The sequence below is a fragment of the Lipophrys pholis genome, assembly GCF_963383615.2.
Source record: "Lipophrys pholis genome assembly, chromosome: 16".
NCBI lineage: Eukaryota > Metazoa > Chordata > Actinopteri > Blenniiformes > Blenniidae > Lipophrys > Lipophrys pholis.
In genome coordinates, this window is record NC_137634.1 from 15089617 (window position 1) to 15106361 (window position 16745).

The following is a 16745-nucleotide window of genomic DNA, read 5'->3' on the forward strand; positions in this document are numbered from 1 at the left end:
GATTGTCTTTCGATTGTGAGGCTGCAGGTTTGACCCCGAATCTCCGCTTTTCCATACGTTGAAGTGTCCTTGAATAAGACGATGAACCTCAAATGGCTCCCTATGGTTGGATCGGTGCCACTGGTGTGTGTGAATGAGTGAATGTCGTCAACATTGTAAAGTGCTTTCGGGACCGTCGGACCAGAGGAAATACAAGTGTATTTGAGTGAAATTCATTTAAAGAAACCACATAATACCAAAGCCTGATTTCTGTATCATCCCTCTCCATTGAATCCTTTTTATTTCTATTAACCACCTATGTCATCACTGTCACGTTAGTGATTCAGAGTGAGCTGTTATGGCGTTATTAAACTACATATGAAACAACCGTGAAAAAGAGTGACACAGTTGTGCTGTGTGCCATTTCTCTTATACTTAATATCAGCACTCATAAAATGTCTCTCTTTCTATTGGATTCTTTTGTCAGAAATAACTGTCGTACAAAAAACTCTCATCTTTGACAGATAAAATGAAATGAAATCCCCGGCCAGTTATTTCCTGTCATCTCTGGAGTGTTTTTAAAATAAGAGAAAACAAAAGTTAGCCTTGCTCTCTGCGTGGTATCTGCAGTTAACTAAGGACTCTTGCGGGGCAAAATGACAGGTTTTATATTCGTTGCATCCATATAACTTGAACTATGTAAAATGTTTGAAATGTAATGAATATCGCTGAAAAAGATCAGTCTCACAAACAGATAAAAATCTGCGGTTAAACAAAATGTTCCATTGAGTCTTCACAAACATAGTCTTTGTGGAAAGAGACAGGTCGCTGACATTTAGTTCTGTTGAGCATTTCCTGTAAATTGCTTACATCTTATGCAAACTGAATACGGTTCTCAAAAGGAAAATTGTCACCGAGGGAGCATGGATCATCTTCATTCATCAAGTTAACTGATGCCAGCCTGCGCTTATTGCCGCACCGTAATAAAGACATAAAATTATAGCTGCAGCTCTTGACAGTGCTGCTGAGGAGATGGTAACGTTCCTCTTCTGCACTCATGGGAGACAGATAATAGCATTTCTACACATCAAGCTGCCACTGTTAATTTAACGCCCATACCTTTTTTGAAGACTCTATTTTTCCGACATTTGCTTTTGTTTTTCCAAAGTGTGGACAACGTAGCTGGAAAGGGTTTTCCTTTTAAGTTTCGTTATGTGTCCATCTGTCATTGAAAAAAAAAGACATAAAAAGCCTCAGCTCTCATTTAGCCTCTTTATTGTCACGCGAAAACAACCCCAGCATAAAGTGTCCAAGATAACTCAGTGACTGTTGTTTTCTGAAAATATGAAAACATCAGCAGTCATTCATGTTAATTTCGTTAATATTTATCAACCCAAAATGGCCCTCCTGGTCTTTATTGAAAGAATAATCACCTCCTTGTTATTTTAGATACAGATGACTGCTTAGGACGAGCGGTCAGCTGTTCACTTGAGCCTTCTGCGGATGTTACATCCCAAATGCCTTGAGCAAAAAAAATTAATCCATAGAGGGGGAAGTAGGCCACGGTCAGCTATTGAAAAACTGTCATCAAACATTTAGTGTGCTGCAGGCCTCTGGCTGCTGAGTCCACTGCAGAGCTCCTCTCCCGCAGCAGATAGCTGGGCAGTAAATTATCCTGCCAAAGTGCGGATTACAGAGGGAAATGATCATTTAACCAGACGGCGCATTAGCTCGTAAGTGCAATAGATTTTAAAAGTAATGACCATTATCATAACTTTGGCTTGGGAAATCCTCCGTGGGTGACATTTACATGATGATACAACATACCCGGGGGGGAAATAACAAAGCACTTGTGTCCCACTCAGTTTCTTTATTTCGATTTATAATTTATCATGTCATCTTTTCGTTCTTAAGTGAGATGGAAACTCACAGACACTTTGGCGAGCATTCAATAAAGTAGCAGACCTCGCCTACACCTGGGGAAAACTCATGTAAAACCTTGTTTTTCTTCCTGCCTCTTCCGTTGACGCATGTTGAAGACACATCAAAACAGTGAAAGTTCCCGTGTGCCCGACGATGATCTGTGGTTTTCACCCTTTTGTGATAAAAGGAACATTTCCACATGGTCCTTGACCTCTAAATGTCACACACCGACTTTCCTTTCTGCTTGTGATGCGCTGCACATTTATTACACCCTCCCCTTGACAAGAGACTCATTTGTTCCTCAGTTGCTCAATGTGAACAGTTCAAGAGGTAGTTTGTCAACTTCAAAGAGGAAATTGCTCAATCATGCAAAGTTCCCTGAATAGTGAAGCCAGTATAGTTTCTTCTTTATATACAAAACAATCAGGAATAGTTTTATTCACATTATTTTGAAACGGATATCAGTCCAGAACAGTTTGAATATTAGAAATCGGTCTTAAAAAAAACACTGAACTAATCTATTGGCTCATTGTCTTGGCTAAAGATGTGAATGAAATGATCCGTGCTGCTCTGAAGAGCGTCTCCGTTTGAAAGCTCTAGACATACGTTCTCATTGTCACCACCGTCTCCATCGTTCCTGTCCTGACACGCCTGATCTCCGCCCCATCCTCCCCCACCCTCACGCCCTCGATCGCCATCCCAACCAACGCTCTCCAGCTCCACGTTCATGCTCCGCTCTCTTTCCATTTCCTCGGTCTCCAGGGCAATCTGTTGGCTGTTCAGGTAAATGCTGCTGTGTGAAACCATCGTGCTGGTGTCCCTGGAAGGGAGACAGGCGTCCACGTCCGCGTCGACCTCCAGAAAAGAGTTCATCGGCGGCGTGAGGCGGATCGCCGGCTGATCTTGAAGCTTGGTTCGTCCCTGGCTTTGCTGGTGACGCTGCTTCTTGTGTTTCTTTGCCATCTTCAGATCCAGCGACGCGTAATTCAGGTCAGGCTTCAAATGCTGGTTTCAAACGACAAAGTCAAAATGTATACACAAGGTCATTTTTAGCCACTGACTTCTTTTCTCAGCAAAAATGTAGCACCACTCTGCTCTAGTTTTTAAACCACAGTGCGGCATCTGTGTATTTCCTCATGTATTTTAGTTTGTGTAGTTTATTTTTAGAGCATTCAACAGTTCACTGACCACAACGTGTCTCAAGGTGTTAAGCTCATTTCCGTTCTCACAGTAAATCTGTAATGAGCCGGAGATACTGTGGTGTGTTTTACATTAAGTGTAAGTGATTTGAAAAGTGTAATTCAACAAACGTGCCTAAAATAAATATTTAATGCAGCTTTTAGAATAACCGATAAATTAGTGTAATCGTTTTTTTAATTTCTCTTTTCAAAGTATAAAGTTCCATGAAGGATGATATATAACCCCGTTTGTCTTGCATAACAATACACGCAAGTGCTGTTCAGGTAGAATTAGCTAGAATTAAGCACATCAATCAGTATTAATCTCACGTTGTAATACACAAGGCTTAATGTGGATATTTTTTTCCCCCCTTGGTGTACGGCTGTCAGCCCGTACGTTTGCCTTTAATTACATGACACGGAATGCAAAAACGTCACATACAAGCAAGTCATAAAAACACTTATGAAGGTGATACAGCCATGGAAGCATCTTATGAAATACCCGACCATATATACAACAACTCTTTGTACAGTGAACTTGTAACACGTGAACATGACATACCTTCATGCAGTCTCTTGTGCGTTGCTTGGTCATCATCTCATAACAAGCCTCTGGAGAAACCAAAGTAAAAGCATCATTTTTAGTTTAAAGACTCAGTTACAAACTTATTTGTAGTATTTTTTTGCCATATTGGAAAAAAAGAGTAATTTTGGTGTTATTGATTCATACAGTGGAATAATAAAAAAAAAAAAAAAAAAAAAAATCATACACAGATTTTCCACTAGTTTTTTCTTGAAAAGAAAAATGGATGACAGAATGCAGACCTACCCTCACCTCCTCTCTGTGTACTGATGTTACCATAGATTGGATTTTCCTGTGGCTCATGATGGGTGGGGGGAGTTTCCTGCTGCTCTGCATGTCTGAGGGCATGAAAATATTGTCCCTCGTTCTGTGAGACGCTAGCAAGGCACAGAAAAGACAATTCATTGTTACAGTTTTACCATTTGCTAATATGTCTATTAATAATAAATATGCATTGGGTTGAATGATACTTGGCCGACAACCACGTTTGTTGATCTATGAACCCTTTTAAGGGTGCGCTTTATTTATTTCTTGTTTTTAAATGTTGTGCACTCTACCGTCCTCTACAGTTGGAAGAAAAGTGATTTAAAAAAAAAAAATACGATTCACACGATATGGTTAAAAAGAGGAAAACCTACATTTCTTCTTCAGTTACATGACGGCAACAGGAGTCATTTGTGTCTGTAAGGACAAAATAAACATGTCAAAAAGTGAAGTGGAGTAAAATTTAGGATTAACACTGACAACCATAAAAGAAACAAAATAATCTGCCCATATTAGACCTTACCCCTGCATGAAGATGCTCCCTTTCTGACCCAGAGGATGACATTAAGACACATAGAGATCAGCAAGGCCAAACATAACACCACCAGACCGACCACTGCAGTAAAGCACTCTGGAAGACAAAACACACAAACATAAAAAGCTTAAAACGCCCCCAAACGTTACAGCTGATATTGACATTTTCCTTCATTCATCTCCATGATAATGAGTGAATAGATAAAGTATGAAAAAAATAACAACCTTTTATTTAGTTGAAACATGCAATTTAAAGGCTTCAAGCATGTCCAAAGATTACAATCCCTTTAACATTCATTGTAGTAACTTTGAGGAAAATCTGATTCCAGCTTCACGTGGATCTGTCACGTGTTTTCAAAAATGAAACATCTGAAGGTTTTGTTTTTCTGTTAAAGAGAAAACTTCCTCTCAAAGCCTTTGATTGTTTTCGGTTGAACTTTTCTGACAAATTTCACAGGAAATCTATTGTTCCTGTTATCGCCAATGTTTTGTTTTCATCATAATTTCAGCCATACGTCGATAATAAATGGTAGTGTACAACAGTTAACGCTCACTTTTTATTTTCTGGAACGTTTTAGTCAAACGTTACAGAAATGATAGTAGAATATGCATATATATATATATAGATTTACTATAAGAATTCCGAAGTTAAGAAAGTTGACCTTACCTTCTCCGAATGTCATATTCCAGCTCTTTTGGAAAAATCCACCTGTCTGTGTGACACAACTGCTCTCAGGCTACGGAGCATCACTGTGTCTAATCACTGAGGTGTGCTGTGCTGTTGTCTATTTTTACCCCTGCCTCTGTTGCCTCTCTAGTATCGCAGAGCTTTGAAAACTGACTGCTCTTCAGTTGCAAACAGGAAACGGTGTAACCTCATTTGAAGTCAGGCAGTCTCAACACCGCCGTAGGATGAAGTTTAATTTCAGACAAATCACTTCATTCTGTTGTACGAGCAGGACGTCGGTTTAGAAGTGAGAGCAAATCAGTCGTGAATTCAAACGTGAACATCTGAAGATGTTTGTTATTGCAGCTAAAAAACAACTGAAAAAAAAAAGAAGAAAATCTTATGGTGTTCAGTTTACTGAACCACTTTATGATTTTAGGCCTGAATTCAAATGTCAATGCTCAGTGAAGGTTTAATTCGTAAAAAGGACATGGCAGAGTTAAAGCAAAATCCGAAAACCTAATCAGGATCACATTATTGATCGTTTAAGAATCTTTTGATAGCAGATAGAAAAGACTTCCTTTACGTCTCTGTCATGAATTTCATTGGGCTCATCCTGCCACTGTACATTCTACACCGATATATTGTCTCTGATCATCAGCTTCAGAACTGCACATTTTACACATTTATATCTTGCATAGTCATTGCATGGTTTTGCTATTGTGGTTAGAAAACCTGATGAAAAGTGTGTGTGTGTGTGTGTGTGTGTGTGTGTGTGTGTGTGTGTGTGTGTGTGTGTGTGTGTGTGTGTGTGTGTGTGTGTGTGTGTGTGTGTGTGTGTGTGTGTGTGTGTGTGTGTGTGTGTGTGTGTGTGTGTGTGTGTGTGTGTGTGTGTGTGTGTGTGTGTGTGCGTGTGCGTGTGCCTGTGTTTTCCTTTTAAAGTAAATCCATGTTTCTTTTTTCTTTTTTTGTTAAGTTACATTAAAACTCATCACCAGACAGGAGTAAAACAATGAGGAATATTTATCCTCATCATGTTTCATTTGTGTATTTATTTTCATCCAGTGGTTTCGTGTTTTAAACAATGGTACATGTGGTTTTTGGTTTCATCCTCATTTTGAACATATTTGTAGTGCTGGGGGCTGCAGTGGCCTCTTAAATTGAGCCGTTTCTTCTATTAGAGGACTCCACGAAGCCCCCAGCGTAAAAATGACAAATAAGAAAAAAAACTGATGGAAATATGATGTTGCGAAAGTTTAGAGGATATGAAAAGGAAACGGAACATTCTTTGTGATTTTAGCAGTTTTGTCTCTGACCTTTATACTTCAAATGATACTTTTACACTTGCACAATAGATGAGAATGTAAATGTTTGTGAGGGATAGTGAATAGGTCATAATGCAAAAACAACAGGCGTAAACAGCTTTTAAAATACCTTTATTTACAAAAGTGGGAGAAAATGCTTAATACAAAACAACGATTTCACAATCGATGCCAAAGTGCAAGAAAACTGCAAAAATGCTTTATTCAAAACAACTCGCTGATAAAAACATCCCTCATTTTGGCAACTGACCAATGTCAGCAGTATGTTTTCTTTTTATTTACATTTTTTTTTTAAACTTTTTACAAACCTACAGATCCCAAACAAAAGAGAAGAAAAAAGACAAAACAAAACATCAGCAGACAAAAAAACTAATGAAGAAAACAAACAACAACAAAAACCTTGGGGTAATATAACTGTTTTCTAACGCCGTATGTAACCAAGATGTGCTCGAGCCTACTCGACAGTAATACCACAGTTTTGATTCATAGTTTAGACACCATCACATGACACATTTGGTGTCTTTATGTTCTTCTTTTGAGTTGCACTTTTAAGTGTAGAAAGGCTGTATGGAAGTCTCGCAGTGTCTCGGAGCTGTGTACTTGACCGGAGGTGGAGGAGGTTTGAACGGCGGCGGCAGATCCATCCTGTGCAGGGAGAACGGGGGCACACATAACATTAACTATATGCACTTACCTGTGTTCCGAAAGCCTTCAGATATTATAGGTCACGTGCATCAACCACAAAAAAATAAGAGGTATCAATATTTGTCACATCCTTACAGAAGCTCCGGAGCGTAACCCTGAAGGTGGTATAGAAGAATGGCTGGACAAGGACAGCAAGAATTTTACCTGTTTTTCAAAACCTGTCTTCTGTAGAGAAACCCAGCCACAGCAATCAATAGCAGCACTGGAATGATGATTAAGAGCAGCAACAGATGCCCCCGCTCGGTATCTAGGAAGCAGATTCCAGGACAAGAAATGTATTTATTTATTTTTTTGTCGGGGAAGCAACAGTTACAGATCTTTTTCCAACATATTGATTCTTCTGCTTTGGTGAAAACGAGCAGACTCAACAGGTATTGATAAAAAATGTAAAGCTACAATGTGAAACTCTTTGCCCGGAGGCAGAAAAGTGTGTTTTGCAGTCCGCCAGCCCAATTGGTTGTACACGATCCCTTGAATTGGTTGCTCCCATTTTAATGAGCTCTCTGCTTTCAAAATGCATCAAGCCTGAGGCAGAGAAAACTGGAATCTGTGAGGAGTCCACTGGTGATGACAATGCAGATGGTGAAAGCAAAGAGACTGTGGTTAATATTCATCTATGGCTTTTCAGGTTCTGGGATTTTTAAAACAAACATGTGGGTCTGTTGGTTGCTATTTGGTGGTTTCGAAAAAAAAAAAAAAATAAATAAAGTTTTCTTTTTTTTACTATTTGCTATATTTGCCCACACCGCTGGCAGTCCCCAGGGCAAACAAGATGCCCCAGACAATCTTAATAGCGTCACCAGCAAGGCCATATCAGGTGAACAAAGCAAAGGACATCCAGGGATTCATCTAGAAACAGATTCATGATGTAATATCATTAGTTTTCAAGTGAAAGCAACACACTTTGGTTGTGTTTTGACTATTCCTTTAGACAACAAGGGATTACATGCAGATTTATTTATTTATTTTTCCCGTAGTAACGATATTGTGTCAGCAAATAACGCGAAGAAAGACATTTTAAAGGCACTTAAATGTTTCCAGGGTCTGCGTGCGCTCACTTATGGGCTGACATGAAAACTTCTGCATCTTCTGGTGTTTCTGGTCGTTTTTAAAATGTTGCCCTCTGGACATGAACATTTTCTGAATCAAGTTGCGTTAAAAAAAACAAAAAAAACGTGAAGAAACGGTCACAGATCCAGAATAACAATTTTAATCACAAGCTTTTACCTTTTTTGGCCGTGACCTTTTCCTCATCGACTGTTGTTTTGTTTCCATTGCTCACAGTTGGGGCTGCATCGGGCTTTTCAGGTTTATCCGAGATGTTTCCGTAGGAGCTGGACTCTTCTCGCCTCGTTGAGACCATGCCCCCTGTGTGAGGTGTATAGAGCTCCGTCTGGTTCTGTATTATTTCCTGAGTTGCTGTTCTGCCAGCACCGGGTGTGGTTGTGTTTAGTGAGTGAGTGCTGTCAGAGCGTGGAGCAGGGGAAGTGGTTGAAAGCATTCTCAGTGGCATCGTGGCGTTGCTGGTGCTTGGATCGTTGGTACTCATCATCGTTGTTGTTTCAAGGTTCCCGACTGTCGAATGGTTCTGATGCTGAGAGGAAACCGTAAAAATGTCTGAAAGTGACACAATAAAGGAAGGCAAACGAAATGTTAAAAACATGAATTTTGGCATTGGCATTTATTTGAGATGATAGAAATGATTTAATTTGAAAAGAATTTAACCAGATATCATAGCTTCAAATCAAACCATAGAAAAACAAACTAATACTAGTTTAGGAGTCAGTTTGGGTTTGAAAAGTTTGTCTACATAGTCAAATTCTACTTTTAAGCATTTATTTCATAGCTCAGTCTATTAAAAATATTCTACGTTGTCTGGCTATAAAAGTGGATTGTTTTACAAAACAGTACATAGATGCAGTTCTTCATTTCATGAAAACAAACAATGATAATAAGGGAGTTCACAGGTTGGTCTGTATTGAAACGATTTACCACAGGAGGAACAATAAAAGTCTTGACGCCCGACAAACTTTTCCCTTTAATGAAATCCACTTTCCACTTGAATATTTAGGTGGAATCCTAAGTCATCTACCCCATGCCTTTAAAATACCCAGTGCACAGGGATACATCATTAAAACATGGTCTGAGTTGGCATTTATGAGCGCATGCATAATCAGAGAAAGTAGAATCCTTCAAAAACCTACGCTGTGAAGCCGAGGGCACAGATTCCAAAGGTGTGGGCATGAATCGCAAATTCAGTACCACGTTGGGAATGCGCTCCGAGTTCATTAGAACAGCGAATTCATTGTATGCCTTTTTTTTTTCCTTCCCCCCTAACATACAGTAGGTGCCCCATTACCTGCTTCTGAATATCCCAGCTCATGTCTGACTGGACATGACAGGATTGAAGTTGCGTTAAATGTACCTAATTTACAAGCTGATTAATGCTGTCCAGCTCTACGAGACTGAATTATTACAACACTGTTCACATTTCAATACCATTTCTTCCTCTTCGATTGGTGTACCACTCCAGTGTGTCCAACAGATTGTGCTCATACCCTACATCCTGATTCGGAGACGCTGCTGCTGTGACTCTGCTGAGTGTGTTGATTCTTGTGTTTTGAAAGTGGATAGATATGGCAGGAAGTATGCTGTAAGATTTTGTGGCTTTTTTTTTTTTATTTTTTTTTTTATTTAAATTGTCGTCTTTCTGAATTGTTTTGAAAAAAGGAAGCCGGCTGAGCCTTCTCACGGCAACAAACCAGGTGTTGCACACAACATGTAGTTTAGTGGTTTCGTCGAGCACTCGTTCTAATCTCATGGCAAAAACATTGTGGGGTTTTCTTTTTTTCCATTTTGTATTTTTCAATTTATTCATAGTTACTAGTATACTCTCATAACATGACTGGGAGCTTTGAAATCCTTTGAATCTCTCTCCTTCCTTTCAGCTAATTAAAAATTAAAATTGGGCGAGCTACAGTATAATAACAAAAGTTCAAGTATCAGCTTTCGAGCGCAGTGAAGTTTATTAAGTCACTCACTCTCCTGGGCCCTCTGCTCGATTGTTAATCCAGCCCCGAGGAAATGATGGACTCGAAGTAGGGCACAAAGAGGCAAACGGCAGAAGAAAAAAATAAATAAACGGAGCGACTCACCTGTCCTCGAGCCTGTGGTTGCTTGAAGCACTGTGATGATAAACTCTTTACGCAGAGTTTTCTTCTCTGTGTTGACAGTCAACGTATAAACGCCTGCATTTGCATCAGTTACCATCCAGAGCTTTAGGGATTCATTGTCTGACACCACATTCTTGTTCTGGGGCAAAACAAGATTATGTAGCACACAAATACATCTCATATTGAAAAGATGGCTTTTGTAACATAGGTTTGGATGTCAGAGATAATCAGATCATTTTGATGTTCACTGAATGGAGTCAAATTTACCAAAATAGCAGAGAGGAGCGGCATAACAACCCCGAACTCTCATTTTCTTTACCTTGGCCCACCTGTACTGCGCATTGGGAAGTGATGTGTTGCAGTCGATAGTCACATTTTCTCCATTATAGACCACAACCGTATTTTGCACATTACACTCTATTGTGCTGGCCTCTGTAGATAAAAAAAAGAGAGATTATCTTGAACTCTTGGCTGTTATAAATAGTTGTGGCTTTATATGTAAAACATAAAAACACCCGTGAATCATGTTCCACCTCTAATCATGATCACAGCATTGCTTCAGGTTACATAGAGCTCTGAGATCAGTGTTTTGTTCCTGCATTACTAGAGAGATGTGGAAAAACAAGGCTAACATAGATCTGATGATAACTGTCATGTGGCAGAACTCAAAGATGTATTGCATTTATTTGCGCATACATTTGCTCACAAGTAAATAACTGCTGAGGCTGACAGAGCAGCACCTCTCTGATGCAATCCTGAGTAACATGAGATATAAGCGGTGGAGAATAATAAGAGAGATTGATGCTGTACATTCAGATCATACTATAGATTCGGTTTGAGCTATGTATGGAAAGGCATTTGCTTGCCTTCCTCTTACCTTCAATCGTTAGATCTATTTCAGTTCTGACTGATCCCAAAGGAAAAGTTGAAATATCACAAATATAGGTTCCGCTGTCCCGTTTCCTCAAGTCAGGAAGGTGAAGGTAGAAGAACACCGTCTGGCTTGTGTCATCGCTTTTGACTTGGACGGTGAGATTGGGCTGAAATAAATTCTCTTCATGATGAGTTAAGCTGTAAACGGCCAGCTTTGCGCCATCCTTCTTACTCCATTCCATACTGAACATGGCAAGACCAGGACGTTTTTTTATGCTGCAGTGTAAGGTAGCATTCTGGCCGACTACAGCTTCCTCTTTATAATGCGACATCGCACCATCCTGGAACCCTGTCAGGCACATCAGATGCTGTTAGAAGCAGGAAAAGTGAGGAGACAAAATCACTTACACTTTGAAGTTGATAATACAGACTGCAGACTGTTGGGATGTTGGCAGATAAAATCATAGCATTATTCTGAGGCAGCTTGTCGCGCCACAAGCCAATACACATTTCAAACCCATCGTGAATACCCTCATCTCCCCTGTAATATGAACAACAGCACATGCGAATGTTTACCAGGATTACCTTGAATAATAGAGGCAAGAAGCAGCAGAGAAAAGGTTGCTCCCAGTACACTCCCAGCCATGTTTGAGTTACCAAAACTCATTACGATCAATCAGGCTGAATCCATCGGGGATCTTGCAAAAGACAGAAATGGTGCGTTGTCTGTTGAGGTTAAAATGTGGAGCAGACATGATGAGACAGAGAACAGGAAGGCCTACCGTCACAGGAAACCACATAGAGAGATTGAGAATGAGTCATACACGTAGTGCTGAAGATTAAACAACAACAAGAAAAGAAAATCAATCTAATGTAAAGCAGCAATTTGGAATCGTAAATCTTTGCTGTGCTTATCGTTATTCCTTTTGTTGAGATGAAAAGAATAAATAATTACTAAGAGAATGTCAGTGACTCATTTGATTTCAAACGGTAATAATTTACTACATTCATGAAGCATCGGATCAAGTGAACACACAGATCAAAAAAAGATATAAAGATTGTTTATGTTTTAACTCAAATTCCCTTGAGATTAATTTATTTTAATCCATCCGTCCATCCACCCTGCCTGCCTCCTTTATGTAGATCTGTAATGCATTACTTCAAGTGCATTACTTACAATTTTCATCTCGTAGATCCATTCTTCCATTCTTAATGCAACATGTTTGATTTGTAATGAACTGCTTGGTATCAGATTATATCAGCAGAAAGCCGCCACCTCTGAGCCCGGCTCTGCAAAGGTTTCTTCCTGCTCGAGGGAGTTTTTCCTTTCCCTTTTCCTGTTGCTTATGCTTGCTCATGTGGATTTGTTGGGTTTCTCTCTGTAAAAAGCACCTAGAAATGACTGCGTTGTATTTGCTGCTTTATAAATAAAGTTGAATTGAATTGAGTCGTGCTGGCAGTTGGCCTCCGACCATGATTATTCGGTTTCTTTGATGTCGTCACAACTACAGTGGCAATCATCACTAAAGCTCATGTCCTCTTGATGGAGCTCATGAAATGATACATAATGTTGCTTAATGTAAAAAATGATCAATTTACTTTAATAATGTGTCTTTTTTTTCTTTCCAATGTCAATCGATTTTAATTCCAAATGAATTTATATAAAAAATTTTGTTTTCTGCAGTTTATTTTAGGTCTATTTTAGCAATGCAAAGGAAATATTTCCCAATTTATGCTTTAGTAAAGTGATCGAAAGTCATTGTTTTATTGGAGTAATCAAAAGATTTTACCTCCGGAATCTAGAGCTAAATATTCAAACAATGACACAGGCAGCAGGTGACAGGGTTTTATTATGTCAACTTCATTTGAGAAGAAAAGTGCAAACAAATAGTGGGGCTGTCTCAGTCTGTGAGCTGCCAACTGTTGGCTGCTCTGGTAGCTGCTGCCAAATGCAATGCATGGAGGCAGTAATTCAAACTAACATCACAGTGGTGATTAGATAAATTCAGATTTGCCAGCAGCTTTCGACTTGTCATATATCAGGGGATGTTTTAAAGTACAATGTGCCTTTTCTGCCGTCTTCACACCGAAACTGAGCTCGTATTTTATTTTGTTGACAGCTCCAGCAGTCCAACATGACAACGGGCTTCCATGTGTCAGACACCACCACACGCACGCATGCAAAACGGAGCTGCCACGCAAGAAGCTCGACCATCACCTTTATGTCTTGCCCTCGCACAGTTGAGCGCAAGGACACGTGGGTCTAGATTCTGAACTGCGAACCACGTGATCGTAGAAAGACCAGCTCCACCACCTGAGCCAAAACGTTACAGGACCGTAATGAGCTGCAATAAGCTGCGAGCACAAACAACCTAAGGTGTCATGTTCCATGCAAGGGCAGCAGGAAACGAGAATAAAACTGTGACACACAACACATAAACACATGAAACGCATGTTGTACAAACAGCCGTCAGCATTTGAAATACATAAATAAGTCCCAGTGATTCAATTGCTTTTCTTCCGTGAGCCTATGAAAACAAGACAAACTGAGAACTGTTCAGTTGTCTGTAAACTCATCACACTTCCACTAACATGAATGCATCAGAGTCAATATTACAGGAGTAAATGACAGGTTTAGCAAGTGTGGTTTTATTATTCTACTAAGCACTGGATCTACCTCACTGACAAGGGACGATATTATTTCCACAAGCTGTTATGTCACAGCGACAGTCTTCTGAGTGCCTAAATGAATTCTTCAAAGAAGATAGCTTCAAATAACTATATCCACTTACCAGAAATCATAAGAATAAACTAGGAAATTACTTTAAATCTCCCAACCAAGGGCTATATTTTTGTGCATATCTAATTGTGAACTCAGGCTACAGAGAAGCGAGTTAATTCTTCCAGACATATTGTGAAGCTACTCTTCTGGGATTATGGATTAAACAAAAAAAAACCAAATAATAAACAGTTTGTATTCATAGTTGATGAACACATGATAATGTTTGTAAAGGGTAAGATTCTGTATGGATTTAATTTAGCTAATGAGAGAGAACGCAATTTGAATCATTACTATCATATAATCAACAGCTGTCATTCTCTTTATTTCTCATATTACGAGCACTGTGGGTTCATGGTGCATTTGGATGGCTCTTCATTTTACACTTATATGCTGCATTTGTTCTTTAAGTCTTAAGAAGAATCACTTGAATCAGTATACAACTTCAAGAAGTATTCAAATGCATTATTTCATTGAATATGGATAACGTCTCTTTTGTTGGCAGTCATGGAAATCTGAAGGATTTCTGACACGACATCACAGGGATTACTTTGTTCTCAATGATGAGAACAAAATGAAAAAAAAAACCCATTTGACTAATTAACATTTTTTTAGATTCTAATCACTTCCTATTATAAAAATAAATGGGAATCATTCTGACGTTGTCACATCTTGCAATGAAATTCTAATGAGGAAAATCACTGGTCTCTTGGTAGTTCCGCTTTCCTGCTCCTTCTGATGTGCGGCGATGGAAAGAGAATGCAGTAACCTGCGGGTGCACCGTACCCTCCTGCACACCCTGGTAGCAGCAGTTCCACACCGAGGTCACGCCAGGGCTGGATGTCTCTAGGGCTTCTGGGTACCCCGGTGACCTGCGGCAAATTGCTCTTTTTGCAGCATATTGCACTGCAACATTAATTGCCAACTCTTGTGTATAGCAATCTGGGCGTGCGTGGATGTGAGAGCTGTATAGTTGTGTGCATGTTGACCTCGTGGGGGGGTGTGAGACCAGTGTTGATACTCATTCACACATTCTCACTTGGTCATATTCACCGCTCGGTTTTTGCTCCGGGCGCAGTTTTATCTCTGTGAACAAATGTGATTTTTAGAGGCAATGCATTATTAAAATCTGGGTATGTTGTACAAATTGTCTGACTACAAAAAGAGTCACAGCCTTGGGCGATCATTTCAGTGCCCCGTCTCTAAGTGTAAAACTTGTATATTTTCTATGTAATGTATCTTCTGGCAAAAAAATTATCCTAACATAGTATTGATGGCGATTTGAAACTCTGACAAACATATTATGCAACTTAAAGGCTTTTTATGACAAGACTAACAAATGTCAAATTTAAAAGTAGAACACTTTTGAGATTTTTAAATTTACATTGATAATTCTAATTAATCCAGTAAATTCTCAGCCAACCCAAATACGTTTGCTCAGTAAGGTGGAGCTATCATTACCTGTATGCTGTAAATCTGAGAATGTTAATGCAGCCATGACCTCCAAATGTGTATGTCGAACTGCTGCCTCTCCAAAGAGCATTGCTCAGGTAATGCGCCTAAATACCAAGCTAAACATGTCATTGCAAATGTTTTTACACATTCAAAAGTGAAATGTGTTTACGATTTGCAATGCAAAGTATTCTGAGAGGAAGCAAAGTAAGTTATTCTAAAGGTTTTTGCATATAGGACAGCCACTGGAGGTCATGAAAAGCAAACTTCAGTTGCACCAGTGTGGTAAGTTGAAAAGTTTAGGAGAGACTCTCTCAAGGTGAAAGCAGGAAGTGATAAAATTACTGGATGTGTAACGCTATTTAGCCTTGAAAAGCCTTGATCCATTGTAGAAGGCCGACAAATTTGGGAGCTTATCTCACATTTTGAACGGTGCCTTGACTTTGCAGACACGTTCCTGGGTAAAAAGTGAGAATTTCTCTCAAAGTACATTATCAGCCATTACAAGTAAGCACTCGTCAGATGTAAGAAATGATCTACTGGCATTAGGAGTGGGTTTTAATGTATGGAAGATAGAAGGTTTACAGTTGTTTCTCTTTCTCACTGCTATAGCACTACTGCTGCACAGAGAAATGTCAGAGTTTTGGAAGGTATTTGCAAGTACTCTCGTTGCTGATAACTTGGAACCAATTATCAAAGCAAGTAGGCTTTCTTCCCAGATTGTTGCTTTGAAAATGAGTTTCATCCCAGTGTTTGGAAACCCCAACTGGGTGGAATTAAATCCCGGTTCACACTTTCACCTTGTCTGCTGTTGTATTTCCCACTGAGGAGCAAATATTACAAAGAGCGGGTTTGTTTCATTCTTGGCATGTAAAATTGTAACCATCAAAATCAGAACAAGTGGCCTCCTAGAAGCTGGAATAAGGAAACCAGGCAGCTCAGTTGAATTGTGACAACCCCAATTTTGAAATGTCAGAGCGGCTGTTTTGACAGGGATGCTTTTTGACCACACATTTATTTTGAAAGCTGAGTTATATAGTCCCTATGCATGTTGACCAAATCAAAAATGATTTCAACTGCAGTATTTGTATTTTACTGAAAGAGACGACCACTTTTCTAGTGGCCGTCTGAGGCTGTAATCGAACTAAAACATTGCAGCCTCACGCGAGAATGACAGTTTGAACATTTAAGTAGTTGTCACAGGCATTTTGTTCCATTGTGCCAAACTTCATTAGACTCCCATCGGCAATTAACTGTGCTTAAAACTTACCCAAAGCAAGGTTGCTTGTGTTGATGGAAAAGTTCACGAAGCC

At 39.5% G+C, this 16745-nt stretch overlaps 2 protein-coding genes across 6 annotated transcripts; both read right to left on the reverse strand.

Annotated features, from left to right (window-relative positions):
* Positions 1-1237: 1237 nt before the first annotated feature.
* Positions 1238-5333, reverse strand: LOC308121362 (uncharacterized protein). 4 transcript variants are annotated; one of them, XM_080482545.1, is made up of 6 exons: positions 5129-5283; positions 4451-4558; positions 4302-4344; positions 3916-4040; positions 3643-3692; positions 1238-2907 (listed from the first exon to the last, which is right to left on the reverse strand). In XM_080482545.1, the coding sequence occupies exons 1-6, from the start codon at positions 5142-5144 to the stop codon at positions 2416-2418; spliced, it is 834 nt and encodes a 277-aa protein (XP_080338671.1). In that variant the 5' UTR covers positions 5145-5283; the 3' UTR covers positions 1238-2415. The 4 variants fall into 4 exon arrangements, with proteins under 4 accessions (XP_080338671.1, XP_080338670.1, XP_080338673.1 ...); XM_080482544.1 differs by having other exon boundaries at positions 1239-2907; positions 3910-4040; positions 5129-5333; XM_080482547.1 differs by having other exon boundaries at positions 1239-2907; positions 3916-4001; positions 5129-5285.
* A 1213-nt stretch (positions 5334-6546) lies between these two features.
* On the reverse strand, positions 6547-11981 carry LOC308121633 (uncharacterized protein). 2 transcript variants are annotated; one of them, XM_080482981.1, is made up of 7 exons: positions 11787-11981; positions 11206-11550; positions 10648-10760; positions 10311-10467; positions 8383-8772; positions 7300-7402; positions 6547-7095 (listed from the first exon to the last, which is right to left on the reverse strand). In XM_080482981.1, exons 1-7 carry the CDS (start codon positions 11866-11868, stop codon positions 6999-7001), a joined length of 1287 nt encoding a protein of 428 aa, XP_080339107.1. In that variant the 5' UTR covers positions 11869-11981; the 3' UTR covers positions 6547-6998. The 2 variants fall into 2 exon arrangements, with proteins under 2 accessions (XP_080339107.1, XP_080339108.1); XM_080482982.1 differs by having other exon boundaries at positions 11206-11569; positions 11787-11948.
* Positions 11982-16745: the final 4764 nt, after the last annotated feature.

What these genes read in the sequence shown, in the direction of transcription:
- LOC308121633 (XM_080482981.1), bottom strand. Translation starts at nt 11,868, where the DNA reads ATGAGTTTTGGTAACTCAAACATGGCTGGGAGTGTACTGGGAGCAACC. An exon ending in AATAGATCTAACGATTGAAG is followed by an intron (nt 10,761 to 11,205) that starts GTAAGAGGAAGG and finishes TTTTATCTACAG; the next exon opens with AGGCCAGCACAATAGAGTGT. An exon ending in AAAGGTCACGGCCAAAAAAG is followed by an intron (nt 7,403 to 8,382) that starts GTAAAAGCTTGT and finishes TCTGCTTCCTAG; the next exon opens with ATACCGAGCGGGGGCATCTG.
- LOC308121362 (XM_080482544.1), bottom strand. An exon ending in TACACAGAGAGGAGGTGAGG is followed by an intron (nt 3,693 to 3,909) that starts GTAGGTCTGCAT and finishes TGGTTTCTCCAG; the next exon opens with AGGCTTGTTATGAGATGATG. An exon ending in GCACAAGAGACTGCATGAAG is followed by an intron (nt 2,908 to 3,642) that starts GTATGTCATGTT and finishes GTTTGAAACCAG; the next exon opens with CATTTGAAGCCTGACCTGAA.